At 43.8% G+C, this 15,370-nt stretch overlaps 1 protein-coding gene across 12 annotated transcripts in view; it reads left to right on the top strand.

The window, feature by feature from the left end:
• The window catches only part of SLC23A2 (solute carrier family 23 member 2), a 134,825-nt gene extending 129,567 nt beyond the window's left edge, over window positions 1-5,258 (top strand). For all 12 annotated transcript variants that reach the window (XM_025876047.2, XM_073878347.1, XM_073878346.1 and 9 more), the window contains one exon: window positions 592-5,258. In XM_025876047.2, the coding sequence (XP_025731832.1) occupies window positions 592-824 (233 nt within the window). In that variant the 3' untranslated portion in view covers window positions 825-5,258. The remainder of the gene's footprint in view (window positions 1-591) is intronic.
• The last annotated feature ends 10,112 nt before the right edge of the window (window positions 5,259-15,370 follow it).

Below are 15,370 nucleotides of genomic sequence, written 5' to 3'. Positions count from 1 at the left end.
TTTCTCCCTCCCATCTCTCTCTCTCTCTCTCTCTCTCTCTCTCTCTCTCTCTCAACTCGGTATGCCTAGATGGGGGGTGGTTTGTCCTGACCAGTTGTTGAAGGCATTGTAAATTGTACAATGAAGACTGGGTCCCTTTTTGTAGAGATCACGTTTGCAGTTCAGAAGTTCTTTTGTTGTTTGTTGAGAACAGATTTGGGGAAGGAGATGGGGAGATGGAAGGGCAGCCAGCCAGTAAGGGAGGGACTGTTATGATGACCCTGGAAAGCAGTAACGTGGCACGGGCCAGACCTCAACAGTGACAGTTGAGGAAATGGGTCACGTGGAAGGACAGGGAGGAGGCAGAGCCATCAGATCGCTTGAATGTGGAGCCAAAGGAACAAGGATGGGTTAGCGATTCTTAGATTTCTGGCTCAGGCACCTGGATGGCCGAGTGCTGTCAACTCCCTGACAAGGGCTCCTTGCTGTCCTGGCGGGTTCCGTATGTGGGACGGCACACTGGGCATCTCAACTCTCGGTGGAACTGTCAAGCTAAACTTCTATTCCATTGTTTTGTGTGTGTGCGTGTGTCTGTATGTGTGTGTGTTGCAGGTACTCCAGAAGAAAGAGGAATCAGGAAATGGAAGAAGGGTGTGGGCAAAGGGAGCAAGTCGCTCGATGGCATGGAATCCTACGATTTGCCATTTGGCATGAACATTATTAAAAAATACAGATGCTTCAGCTACTTACCCATCAGCCCAACCTTTGTGGGCTACACGTGGAAAGGCCTCGGGAAGAGTGCCACCAGCCGGAGTTCGGACGAGGACTCACAGGCCACGGTATAGCTGTAGGTCACCCTGTGGCCCAGCCGCAGTGAGGCATGAAGCTGTAGTTCCTTGCTGAGTAACAAGCAGTAACATATATGTTTGTATATCTGCATTTACCTTCTGCACCCAGGGCTAAGACGATTACAGATAGCTTTTTTGTTGTGGGTGGTGATCGTGTCTATTATCGTGTCTCACTGGTCTCCTTATTTAAGCCCTACCCCTTGCCCTTGAGAGCATCCATTGAACTTCCTATCCTCCTGTGGGAGTGGGTGTTTGAAATCCACAGCGGTTCCTTGGTTTTGGTCTCCTCCTACCACCCTGGGTTAGCTTTCTTACGAGCCGCTGCCACGGTTCAGGGGCTTTCTGTCCCAGAAGCACTGGACCTGCTTCTGTTTTATTTGACTTCGGCCTGCAACCCGCAGAGACGCCCTCTGGTCAAGGGACACCAGTCTCCTCACACTGTCACAGCTGAGGGTCAAAGGTGATTCTGTGTTCCCTGATCCTCCTGTAGGAGGATGCTACTGACCTGATTGAAAACCGTGACATGGTTACCCCCGGCCCATGTCTGTGCGTGGGTAAGTTCTGTACAGGTATTACTAGAACCGACATCTGTTTGGGGGATTGGAGGGAAAGGGGAAGTACCTGAAGTCATATCTGGTCTTCAGCTGCTCTATCTTGGTGCCCCCGGCCCAGGGTGGGCCAGCACATCTCATAGGCTTCTTTGTCACTCTGACTGAGACACTCTATCTGACATTTGTCACTCTGGGCCGGTGTGATGGGTAGAGTGCCACACAAGGGCACTAAGCAGATGTGTATGGGAGTCTTGACTCTGCTATCATGTGGATGTCGGTTACTGTTGCGCTTGTCTATAAATTACAAGATTCTATTCCTATTTAATGTTATGACTATAGCAGGTTTTTTGAAATCAGTGTTTTCCATGTGACTCTCTTACCGTGCATCCCTGTTACTTGTCCCCTACCCCTCACCTCCCTTTAAGAAAAGAACCAGCATTTGTAAAGCTGTGGACACCATCAGGGAAGCTTGTCGTCATGGCTTTTGAAGGCCAGTAACCATTATTGTGGTTGTGTTTTGTATTGCTTGATACCATGAAAGTGTAAATACTGTAATGCCTAATCTATTTATCAAAACTGACTACTGGACCAGAGCCCAGAAACCATGGGTTAAGTTATACGTGAATTTGTTTTGTGAAGAAGGGAAGCTGGGGGCAGGTAATCAACAGAGCCGCCATGTTGAAGGGTCAGGCATCCTGGTAAATTCATCACTGCAGTTCTGTTTCGAGTCTTTTCTGGCACTTAAGGCTTAAGGAGACTGTGTGTGGGTTGTCATGTTGTGTGTCCACTGGATCTTAATTTTGCAGAGGGGAAGATTAGACCCCCTGGCCAAATGCACCTTTCCTATTTAAGTCATTGCAGAAGGTGGTGACAAAAAGCAGTTGGCAGGGCCCCTTCCGTCCAGTTCTTGTTAATAACACTAAATCCTCTGTGAAAAAATGACTTCTGTGGAATTTGGTTTGAAATTTGTCAGCCAAAGGAAAACCCTGAAACACCAAGGAGCGACCTCACCGTGTGAGGTGGTGCTTCCTAGGTGGCTCCTTGACCTGGTTGAGCCTTGGACAGCCGCGGGTGTTCCTGTCTCTGGCAGCAGGGCATGGTTCTCAGCTGCCTTGTGTCCACAGGATAAGTCCGCTGCCCCCACAGCTGGCTCTGCTCCACCACGCTGGGATGTCCTTGGCAGCAGCATTGTCCCCCTAGCCTCCCTGACTCCTGGGAAGTTTGGGGCTTCAAGGCGTATTCTGGCAAGAACAGTTTTACAGCCACTGCATTGTTTGCCAAGATCTGGTTGCAGATTAAGTAAAAAAAAAAAAAAAAAAAAAAGATTCTAAATTACATTTAATTTTGTATGTTTTTAAAAATTGTATCTGATGCATAGTTAACTTTAGAAGCACACTGGTTAACGACTTTCATCCCTTTAACTTGGTAAGCACTCAATGCCGAAGGCCCTCCTGCACCGAGTCGCTCTCAGTTTTCTTCTATTTGGGTTTTTTGCTCAGCATCTCTAATTTCTCTGTTCTGAAAAGTGGGGAAAACTGTTAAACATGCCAGAGATTCTAGCTCTCTAGGGGAGCAGAAGGACCAAATATCCAAATAAAAGCATCTGAACCATTGGATAATCTTAACTTTCAATCTGGCATCTTCCCTCCCAGTGCGTGACCCTCAGGATATGCTTCAGACATCCAGAAACCCACTCCCTTCTGAAAACCCCTCCTTGGGCTCGGTTTTATTGGGTGGTTCCAAGTGTGCTGGTCTGGGGGATGTCTTCTGCAAGCTTTTAAATGTGGAGGGAAGCCCTGTACCCCCACGTTCTGTTAGAAATGAGGGTTTTCGCCCTTCTTGTTCCATTGGGGCCAACTTTTAGATTCCCTAAGGCAGGGGGAGGGGGGTACAGGAAGTGGGGAGGAAAGAGGGCAGCCCGACTAGAGGGCCCATTGAGCCTGGCACTTTCTGCACAGCCTGTGAGACTCACCTCGGCTTGAGTGATTGGAGTCTCCTGATGATTAATGCCATTTTAGATAGTGGTCCTCCTGCTGGCAAATACGCTACAGAATGAGTCTGTAATCAAGAGAAATAGGTATTCGTCTGCTCCTTAGGCTTTAGCACACGCATGAAAGGGAGGTTTGGGAGAACACAGTGGCTGTTCCTAGTCTGCGTCTGTGCACTTCCCACTTCCATGGTTGGCCTGCACTACTGGGGCCAGGTACCCACCATGCTTTGTTTGGCCAATAGAATGTTTCAAAGGGTTTGGGATGTAAATGTCCTTGGGCGGGGCATTCAGACTCCAGTTTCCATAGTGACCACCTACCCACCATCTTTACATTCACCTTGGGGGACTTGACGTGAGAAGTAGAAAGTATTTATAAGGACAGTAGATGGCTGTCACATCACGGTGGGTGGCAAGGGAGATCCCACCACTGGTTTTAATAAAACATCTAACATGGTTGACCGAATAATGGGAAATGGCTCCAGTCTTTGTCTCATTAGGGAATTAAGCTGAGATTGGTTCATACAGACTCTTAAGAGGGTTTCGGATGTTAACTTGTAGTAAGTTTCTGGTGATGGGTGAGGGCAAGAGAAGTGGCTTAACCAGGCCAGCTAGAATGAAGCGTCATGAGTCCCGATGGTTTCCCATTTTCATGGTAACAAATTCACACACAGGATTTGCTTTATACTGTAGAATAATGACTTTCATGATGACGACTTGGTTTATGCATGAATCTTGCAGTATTTCCATATAGTAAAATAACATTTCTACCCAGGATAATAGTCACAGTTTTCCAGGGAGGGAATGATATAATTTTCATGACAATGTCATGTGATAATAGAATTTCTCCATTGATGAATCTCTAGTATGTGTGTATACTTTATTTACCCATGCGTCTATTTTATCACCATGAGCTAACTCGTTCCTTCTTTAGTTCACGGCCCTGCTGAAATACCGGTACTGGCAACTTCGACTTGAAGTTGGCAGTTATAATCTTCCATAATACCGAAGTGGCAGGCGTGGCCAGGTCAGGTGGAAGGTGGATAGGTGACTGTGGCAGAAGCCTCATTCCGGTACCTGGCCAGGGCCGGGCCATGCTGTCGCCGTGCCGAGCTGTGGCTGTGGGTGGGGCCTGAGACTTCGGGGGTGGGGGGGTTGGCCTCAGAAGCGCCTGGGGTTTTCACACGCTGTGCGTGTGGTGCTCTGTCCCCTTAGGATTTGGACACCCACCACTTGACCTGCGGTCACATCCCGAGTAGCGCAGGAAGACCGCCCTCAGTGGCAGGCATTCAGCTCCCACCCGTGGACGTGGAAAGCACGTTAGCGCTGGGCACCCCTTTTCAGCAGCCTCACACACATTCCTGCCCTTTGAGGTTGTTCTTGACCGTGCCTCGTCCTCACTCCACAGGAGCCACATCCAGCGTCCTTAGACGTGCTGTGTTTGTTTCCTGGCATGTAGGGCACCCTCACCAGTGTTGCCGTCTTACTGACAGTTCAAGTTGATACCCTTTTCTGTTCGTTGGTAATAACCTTTGTTTGACACATTAATAAATTTCTGACTGTTCTTAAAGGAGTGGGGATGCCTATATTTTCCTTGAGTTTTTGTGACTGACTTTGGCTCTCTACCTTTCGGGGATTTTCTTTGTTTTTTATTTTTATTTTGCATACCGAGGGTATTTGGGGGTGGGGTTGTTTTTTGAGATGTGTAATTCTTTTATGGAGTTTTTAAAAAGAATTTTCATATTGTTTTTCTAACATGGCTTCATTAAACGTTTAAGTATTTTAAAAATATGTAATATTTGGACCAGATGTTGTGAATAATAGTAGAGATAAAGCTATTTTATTCTGTATTTTTAAAACTGTTCCGTACAAATAAAAGCTCTCCTGGACGCAGTTGTGTTCTTGTGCCTCCTCCTTTGGCTGGTCTTTAAGAAATTTGCCATTAATTAAAAGTCATCACCTAGGGGAGGGAAATTGACTAATAAAAAACTCGCTTCGGCAAGCCTCAGATGTTAACCGTTGTCGGGGTCCTGGAAGACTTAAAAGGAGGAAAGCAGGAGCCAAAGCATCCTCTGTTCCTGCGCCCAGAGAACCACAGCAGGCGCCTTGGGGGGAAGCCTGAGTGAGCCTTCCATTCCGGAATGCACCCTGCTGGACTGTGGGTGAAACTGCGTCTCTTACTAAGGCAGCGACATCTGGAGGCCGGACAGGGAAGCTGTCTGTCCACACGGTGGGACCAAAGGCTCCCGGAGCAGCTTCAGCCCGGCCGAGGATCGGTGCTGGGGCAAGGACCACTGAGGCGTGGACGCCATAAAGGCCTGGGGCTGAGCTTGAGAGCCGCTGGTGAAAGCTCATTCCGTCAGGCCTCCTGGTGGGGCATGAACGTGGCTGCAGAGGGACTCCCGTGTATTTCTTCCTTTAGAGCAAACTTAAAGAGTTACCCCATTCCTGTCTCCATCCCTGCTTCATCTCTGGCATTTCGGGCCATGAGTGGCCCCCACAGCTACTCCCATAGGGTGTGCATCCTGCCGCCTCCTGTCCCCAGTACCCTGACCTGTAAGCTGCCACTGGGCAACCAGTCACAAGGTGAAATGTTTACACAATGGGCATGCAAAAAAAACCCAAAAAACAAAAAACCAAGGTATTAAAATAATAAAATACCCGTGTTCTCACCTCCAGCAGGACAAAAGCACATTACCAGTACTTCAGACCGACCTCCTCCCCGCCACCCGCCGTGCCCCATCCACCAAGAGAGAATCACTGTCTGGGTTTTGGGTTGGTACTTTCCTGGCTTCACAATCTTGCCCATATATATGCGTTCGTAAACAGTTTACTGTTTAGCCTGTTTTGCATGTTTTTTAACATCATGTAAAAAGTAACAGTGTATGTATTATCACATTTCACCCACTATTAAGAGATTCTTCCATGTTGGTATGTGTCTGTGATGTAGTTCATCTTCACTGCTGGGTAGTAAAATTTAGGATTACCAAAGACAAAGCTCATTCTGAAAGCTTCTGGAGACCATGACCCAGAAGCAATGGACAATATTCCAGCAGCAACCCTGTGTGTGGAGGTAACATTTCTAAGGACTGAAGGAAAAAGACTTCGAACTTAAGAATTTCACGCCTATCTACCCACATGCCCCCATTTAAATACTTAGGATGAAGTAGTTGACTCAGGAGGAGACAAACCCAGGAGGCGCTGTAGGAGATGATAGAGGGTAAGGTGTGCAGTAAATACCTTGGTAAACCTGTCTTGGCCCATTTTGGCTGCACAGAAAACCATAGACTGGGTGGCTTAGAAACAAACATTTCTCACGGTTTTGGAGGCTGGAAGTCACGGCTCCAGCAGGTGCTGTGTCTGGTGAGGACCTCTCTCCCCATCCATGGATGGCCATCCTTACTGTGTCTTCACATGGTGGAAGAGGCAAAGGATCTCTCTTTGGGGCCTCCTTGATGAGGGCACTAATCCCACTCATGAGGGATTCACCGATCCCACCTCATGACCTAATCACCTGAAAGGCTCCACCTCCTAATACTGTTACTTTGGGGAGTAGATTTTATTATGAACTGGGGGGGGGGGGGGGGCCCGGTCTATAGCACGTGGTCTCAAATTGTAATTTGAGGCCATATGAACTTGGTGTTGGGGGAAGAGAGAGAAACACATCCAAATGCACCAATAACAATGAACTAAATTTGCCAGTTAAAAGATGTTAGGACACATAGAACAAAATCCTGGTTTATGTTTACAACACTGGAGTTCAAAAGTGTGGCTCTGTTGAAGGCTGCAAGATCTGTTCAGGGTTTGATAACATCTTAGAAACTTCAGGTGAAAAAGTTTCTAAACAATTAGATGGTTGTTTTATGTGTGTTGAATCTAATACTAAAATAGCTTGCCTGTATTTACATTTCAAGTCCAGAATTTTATTAATCTTTTAAGGCATATTTTTCAAAAGTCTTGGGCTATAATGGTTTGGGGAAAACAAAAAGTCCTTCACCACAGATAGGCTTAAGAGCATCATTTACAAGAAACTGGTTTATGGAAGGATGTGCAAAATTGACGGTAAAAGGATGGGGAAAAATCACATGGGACAAATACAAACCGTTTATTTTATTTTCACACAAAATCTGAGACAAAGCTTTGTTAAGGATATGAAAGTTCATGATGTGATGATGGAAAGGTTCAATTTACAGAGCCATTAATTTTACACAGCCTCAAAATTCATCCATAAATGGATAGAACTATAGGAAGAAACTGACAAATCCACCTGCCAGTGGAAAATTCTAGCACTTCCCTTTTGATAAGTCAGGCAGGCAAAAACTAAGCAAGGCACAGAAGTGACCAAAGGGCATGGTTAGAACTCTACACCCGACACCTAGAGCATATGTGTTCTTCACAAGCACTCAGGGATGTTTCTAAAAACTTCTCGTTCTAGGCATTAAAACAAGTCCTGAAAAAAATTTCAAGAATAGGTATTGTGCAGGACATGTTCCCTAACTATGCACAATTAAGTTGTAAGGTAGTAAATACTTGAATTTACAAGTGTGTATATTTGGATGTATAAAATAGTGCTAAATAACTCTGTGGCTAAAGGAGAAACCAATAATGGAAATGTTCTTTAATGAAGTGTATTGGGTGTCCTATGGTGGTTCTGTACATGCCTCCTTCTAGAATCCTGATTTTATGTCCACCTTGCATCTAAGTCTCCACTGTGGTTTTCATACAGTTTCACTCATGCTGTCTTTTTCCATTTCCTCTAAGTTCTGGGAGAAGTTCCTGAGGAACGACCTAGGTTACTGACTGGGTTTTCTAGAATATTCAGCCTCTTGCTCATGTCTTCTAGTGCAATTTTTAAACAATTTATTTTGGTCATTTTCAAACATACACAAAAGTAGAGAACATAACTGCTCCCCACATGCACACAACCCAGCTTAATCGGTATCGACTCCTGGCCAATCTTGTTTTACCTACACCCCTCAACTTTCCCTCCTTCATTGTTCTGATCAAATCCCAGACATCTTACTTCATCTATAAATATTTCACCAGTTACCACTGAAAGGTTTTTTAAAAAGCTATTATGTCTTAAAAATCAATAGTTTTTAATATGGTCAAATAGTGTCTAAATTTGCAATTGTCTCAAATGTTTGAAATGTTCATACTTCATCATTGCTATTGGCTGATACGTCTCTCATTGTTGCAGTTTGTTGAGCAATTTATTTGTCCTGCAGTTTCCTACAGAAATGCTGAGTACAGGGGCGCCTGGGTGGCTCAGATGGTTAAGTGTCTGCCTTCGGCTCAGGTCCTGGGATCGAGCCCCACATTGGGCTCCTGGCTCAGCGAGGAGCCTGCTTCTCCCTCTCCCTCTGCCTCTCTCCCTGCTCATGTTCTCTCTCTCTCTCTCTCTAGCTCTGTGTCTCAGATGAATAAATAGAATCTTAAAAAAAAAAAAAAAGTGCTGAGTGCAGCCCCTTAAACATGTTCTTTTGCCTGAATCTGGTGTTGGTTGGGGGGAGCACTACTTTATAAGTGGCTGTGTGTCCTTTTATGAGGCAGCACATAGTCTCTCCTTTTGTGATGTTTATAGCCATTGATAATTTCCAGATCCAGTGGTTTCCTGGGGACATTGCAATTTTTTATTTGGCTCTATAATTGCATTTCAAATTAAAACACTTCTATGATAAGTTTTCATAGATGTCATAACCTCTGAAGTCCCAATGAAAATATATCCTAGGGACTTTGCTTAAAAGTTTTCCCCCATTTCATACGTTTCATTGGAAAGTGTTTCTTCCAATTACTCTGAATGTACCCTTCTTTGGGACTGGAGTCTTTTCATGTTATCTGGTGGGTTTGTTTTTTTTTTTTCTGACTGCTTATGCTAAAGAAGGAGGTCTGTGTTTGCTCAACAATAGGATTTATGGTGGATTTGGTTGATTACTTCCCCCCCGCCAAAGCTTATGAGTTGAAATTAAAATCCTTTAGATCTTTTGAGTGGGCCTCTCCTTGGACTTTCTTCAGTTTGGTTCCATCTGCATCCATTTACCAGACTGGTTTATTTAGCAATAACTCATCATAGGTATTCTTCTAACATTTCAGTTTTATCACAAATACCTTCATATTTATGTGACCCTGTGCTTAAAGGAAAGCAATAAAAATGTACCTCAAGATCTTTGATTATTTTCTTTGGGAAGTGGGGTTATAGGTTTTACACTTATTCCATTTTTCTGTCTTAATTTTTTTTGTATTTTTAAACTTTTAAATACAAATTAAATTACTCATAAATCTTTGAGAAGATAAAAATTGTATTATGAATACTCAGTAATATCACAGTTTAAGAAATAAGAAAGTCCCTGTACTCTTCTAATACAAATATAAAACATTGCACCTCCTCAGATTGTACTTGACATTAAAATAACAGTTGTAGCCAAATATAACTCAGTAGAAATATGGAAGTGCTAAAGCTACCACTCAGCGGGTTTGCTGCCATTTGTCCTGTATAGGAAGATTTTGCCTTATAAATGACCTGGCTTGGTGGATAAAATCTTCCAGAACATTCTATCCTTAGGGGCCAGGGGAGGGGTAGGTTGGGGAGGACACAGGTTTGAACACACAGGCTCAAGTTGAATGACTCTCAGATGGTGGAATTTTGGCATCTGCCCCTGAGCTGTGCCCAGAAGTCTATACTGACCACTCCCGCACTGTGTCTCGTGCCCACAACACACCAAGGCAGCCCTGGTCTGAACTGGGCTGATGTGGTCTCTGGACACATGCCTAGGCAAAGGGACAAGAAGACTTCCCGTTGCAGCCCCAGCCTTCCAACCACTACGGAGATGCCTAGCCTCAAATTCCCAATTTATATCAACTATGAAGCAACTGTCCTTAGAGACTCAAAGTTGTCAGAGGGCCTTTATTTGTGTGTGTGCATACACCTATGAGCACCCGTACAATTTGTTTTACCTCTTGGGCAGTGAGTGATCTGTGGGCTCAGGAAAATTATGGGAATGAATTTGAAGCAGGAAGAATCACTCTCCGAGGGATCTTCTAGGAATGAGCCTCTTGCACAACGGAAGAGTTTTTTAAAATAATATTTCACCTGGAGTAGCAGCCTAACCATTTTTATTGTGGTTCGGTGATCAGGGAATGAGCTTTGCAGGTATGCAGATCCATGCTCAGATCTCGAAAGTTCTCTTTCCACTGTGGCAGACACTTCCAAGTGTCCCCCAAGGTCTATGCCCCCATTCTTCCATGGTCATGCAATTTCAGAAGGGCCCAAGACGACACTTCCCAACCTTGCTTGTAGCTCAGTAGGACCATGTGACTGGGCTTGTGCAAGTGAGGGGTAAATAAGGCTGAAGGTACAACTTCTGGGTTGTGTTCTTAAAGGATAGATGTTTACCCTCATCCTTGCCTTCCCCCCCAACCCCTAATCCTCCCTGCTGGAAGGCAGAGGTCGTGGCCAGCCAACGTGGTCCATTTCAACAAGGACAACACCTGGGAGGGCAAGAAGATATGGAAGGAGGAGCCTGAACTCCTGATAGCAGCAGCCCAAGCTTTGGTGTGAGAGAGAGACACACTGGTTTGAACCATTATTCCTTTTGTATCTGTTGGAACTACCAAAACTGTGCCCTATTGGAGGTTAAAAACCAATCTAAAATTGGATTCGCAGCTCATACGTTTCCACCTACAACTGGCCAGCTATATAGCCTTGAGCATGCTATTTAACTTCTCTGTAAACAGAAGTAATGCTCATCCAGAGTATTAGGATTATAGGGGTTAAGATATAAAGCCTCAACAGGCTAGGTTTCATTCCTCTTTAACCCCTCTCCAGGCCTCGTGGGCACACACAGATATTTTTATAGAGCCACAATCATGGCATATGTGCTTTTATTGAAAGAATTGGCCAGGCCAGCGCCGAGACTTGGATTTGTCAATCTGTACAGTTGTGGGTCCCATCCCTAGTTCCTCTCTGTTCTCTAGACTAGCCAAGTCCTTAAGTGGCCCAGAATTGTCAAAAAGCCTCGTAGATACCCAGACACATTCTCTGACTTTGACCACCACCTGGGACTTTTGTGGAAGGTAACATCAAGTCCCTCTACAAATGGGACTCAAATGTCTACACATATGAGGTTGAGTGAGAGATGGGGCGTGGGGAGCTGGGCTTCATCCAAAGCCAAATGTTCAGGGGCGAATGAAGATGGAAAGAGAAAGAAACCTGTCATTACTTTAGAGTTTTTCTTTCTCTGTTGATGTTTTGAAACTATCAAAGTAATACGCGCTTATTGTGACCAGTGAAACAGTTCAATCAATACAAAGATGTGAAAAGTAAAAACTGCCTCCACCCCGCCCAGTCCCGCCCCACCACGCATAACCACCATTACCCACCTGGTGTATCCTCTCACAATGTTCTCTTTGTTCGACAAATGCATATAATCCGAAACAAACATATACAAGGATTGTGCTTGTGATTTGTTTTTATTGAAATAGAAGGGTGGCATACTAAATTCTGAAACTCGATTTTTTCATTTTACAGTATAGCAGGGACTTTCCTACAATTGGGAAGATGTAGATCTCTCTTTTTCCTGGTACTTTCTGCACTGAGATACAATTTAACATAAAGAAGATCTTATACACAACAATTTCTTTTTTCGTGCAGACTTCTTTCCATCATTTCTGTCTACTTACTTCTCTTCTTCCATCCCCCTCTCCCTCCGCCCATCCTTCTGCATCGCTCTAGTAATCCATGTTGGCGACATGCTTTGTAGCATTCAAATATTTCTCCATGTTCACACAACCATGTAAACTATCTGTACAAACACATAGGCATCAACACCACACATATATATTCATTCATGTTTTGTCAGGGTTTGCTCTACAAAAAAAAGGGGGGATCCACTTACACACACTTTTCTGTACCTTGCATTGTTCTCTCGACAATATCTTGTGGAAATCTCTATGAGTCAGCTTCCATCACTCAGACTCATTTTTTCATAAAGATTTCATAATATTCTTTTTTAAAAAAGATTTTATTTATTTGACAGAGAGAGACACAGTGAGAGGGGGAACACAAGCAGGGGGAGTGGGAGAGGAAGAAGCAGGCTTCCCGTGGAGCAGAAAGCCCGATGTGGGGCTCGATCCCAGGACCCTGGGATCGTGACCTGAGCCGAAGGCAGACGCTTAACAACTGAGCCACCCAGGTGCCTCAGGAGTCTGTGTATTTTAAATGTTAAGGGAAATGTTAAGGGATCTTACCAGATGGCTTTCTAAAGGCAATGGTAATTCTGTTTCCATCAGCCAGGCAGGACAATACCTCATCTCTCTCCTCACCCCTGCACCTCTGCCAGCAATGATGTTAACTTTCTCGTAATGTCAGTCTAACAACTATAACTTGATATCTCGTTGGACTTTAACTTACCTTCCTTTGCCCACTAGTGTGTTTAGGCAGCTTTTTTTTTTTTTAATTTCTCAGTCAGTTCAATTTTCCCTTCTATGAATGGTCTGTTCATATTCTTAGCTCATCTTTCATTTAGGTTTATCTTTTATTTTGTGAGAGTTTTTTGTGTATTATAGATACTTAAGTCTTCATCGGTATTGCAAATTTTTTTCCCCAAATGTATTTGTTTTACTATTTCTTGGCAAGAAATATCAGAAACAATGTTAATAGACAAATAAATTTTGGGGGAAAATTTCACAATGCAGCGTTAAATATCCATAATACATAAAGATTTTATTAATATTTATGTAGTTAATTATGCCCATGTCCACAGAGCAAGTGTGTTTCCTATTTTAAGACAATCTCTCCACCCCTAGGTTGCATGTGTAGTTCAAGATTTCATTCTTGATTTTTATTTTTATTTTTTATTATTATTATTATTTTTTAAAGATTTTATTTAGTCATTTGAGACAGAACGAGCGAGAGAGCAGGACAGGGGAGGAGAGGGAGAAGCAGGCTCCCCACTGAGCAGGGAGCCCGATGTGGGGCTCGATCCCAGGACCCCGGGACCACGACCCGAGCTGAAGGCAGACGCTTAACCAACTGAGCCACCCAGGCACCCCTTGATTTTTATTTTTAATGTTTTATGTTTAAATGTTTAATGCTTCTGGAAGTTATTTTTATGATTGGCTGTTCTACTAATCTATCTATCCCTATTACAGTAAGAAGGCAAATCCATGCTTACTATTCTTTTCCTTACATTTGTTATTTTTTAAAACCGTATTGCTTATTACCACCATCAGGAGTGGCCCGTATGGGGCGGTGGATGCGCTGGGCTCAGGGTGCCTGAACCCTGCAGTGTTGGTTGGGAAGCTGTAAAGAAAAAGGATGGGTTTGGAGGCCAGGCCCAAGGGTTTCTCAGATTCGTTTATGGGAATGGGTAGCCAGAGCCATGATAAGGGAGTTATGGCAAGCCACAGCCGTGCTGCCAAGGAGATTGAGAACTTCTTGGAAATCTAGCTGCCCTTCACAGTTTGAGGTTCCATTTTTGCGCCGTGTGGTCAAGGGCACCAGGGTCCTTCTGGCTCTTTGTGAAGGCAGCCAGTTTCATATCCATGAAACTTAGGAACTCGCTCTTGGAGAGTCTGCGGTTGTTACCGTCCTTCCCAGCATACTTCTGGAACACAGCAATCAGGGACTCAAGGCACCACTCAGTCTCTGTAGAGCCGAAGATTTTTGCCTTGTTGGAGTTGAACTGGAGGCTGTGTGTGGCTCAGAGAGCCCCGGGCAGCCTCAGGCATTTCTTGTTTATTAACTTTGTCTTAATTAATTCATCCAAATCCCTGAACCTTGTTAAGATTCTAACTAGAGTTACATTACATATTAGTCCCCAATAAAGTACGTGATACATCCTTTCATTTGTTTAGAGTCTTGCTTTTGAGGCCTTCAAAAAGATTCTATAGTTTTTCATATATGTCTTATGCCTCTCATTAGATTTATTCATAAGAAGTTAACAATTTTATTGCTATTGTATATGGAATATTTTTCCAGTATCTATTTCCCATGGACATGTATTGTACAAATCAGATATTACTTTTTATATACTTCCCTTGTATCCAGCCAGCTTACTAACTTCTTTTACTAATCCTTTTAGCTTTCTTTTATTAGGCAGATTTTGAATTCAAACGGTTGTGTTGTTGGCAAAAGTAAGATTATGTCTGCTTTTCTTGCCCAATGTTCTGATTCTTTCCTTTTCTTCTGATCATATTGCAATTACTAGAACTCCAAGACAAGGTTAAATAATAATGATGATGTCAGGCGTCCTCTTTAGTTGTTGATTTAGGTTGAATGTTTGTCCCTTTAGAATATTTGCTACTGGATCTTAGTAACTAGACCTTATTATATATTTAAGCTGTTTTCAGTTTTATTTAGCATTTTTTTAAGATTTTATTTATTTATTTGAGAGAGAGAATGAGAGAGAGAGAGAGCATGAGAGGGGGGAGGGTCAGAGGGAGAAGCAGACTCCCCGCTGAGCAGGGAGCCCGATGCGGGACTCGATCCCGGGACTCCAGGATCATGACCTGAGCCGAAGGCAGTCGCTTAACCAACTGAGCCACCCAGGCGCCCCTATTTAGTATTTTAAATAAGAGTGCCTGCTGATTTTATCAGATGGCTTTTCAGCATTGCATTATTTTATTAGATGATTTTGTCCTTTAATTTACTGTAATGAATTACCTTACCAGAGTTCCTGATTTTAAGCCAGGTTTACATTCCTGGAATTCAGCACACATGGCCACAGTGTCCCACTCTAGGCACATGGCTGGGTTCTATTTGCTAACAGTTGGTCAGAAATTTGACAGCCGTATCCAGTAGGGCAGTTGACTATGGTTTTCTGTTTTTGTAGTGCCATACCAGAATTTAGTGTTCAAGTTATTGCGGCTTCCATAAATACGTTAGGAAGGCTTAAATCACTTATCCATTGTCTAAAATAATTTAAATAGCATTAAAATCATTCCTTCTTTAGAGGTAAATGGAACGTGGCTGTGAGCCCATCTGGTTCTGGTCCTTCTTTTTCAGT

The sequence above is a fragment of the Callorhinus ursinus genome, unplaced genomic scaffold (genome assembly GCF_003265705.2).
Source record: "Callorhinus ursinus isolate GAN/ISIS: 27379988/994484 unplaced genomic scaffold, GSC_fseal_2.0 scaffold29, whole genome shotgun sequence".
In the NCBI taxonomy this organism is placed as follows: domain Eukaryota; kingdom Metazoa; phylum Chordata; class Mammalia; order Carnivora; family Otariidae; genus Callorhinus; species Callorhinus ursinus.
This window is presented reverse-complemented; position numbering and strand designations above follow the sequence as displayed.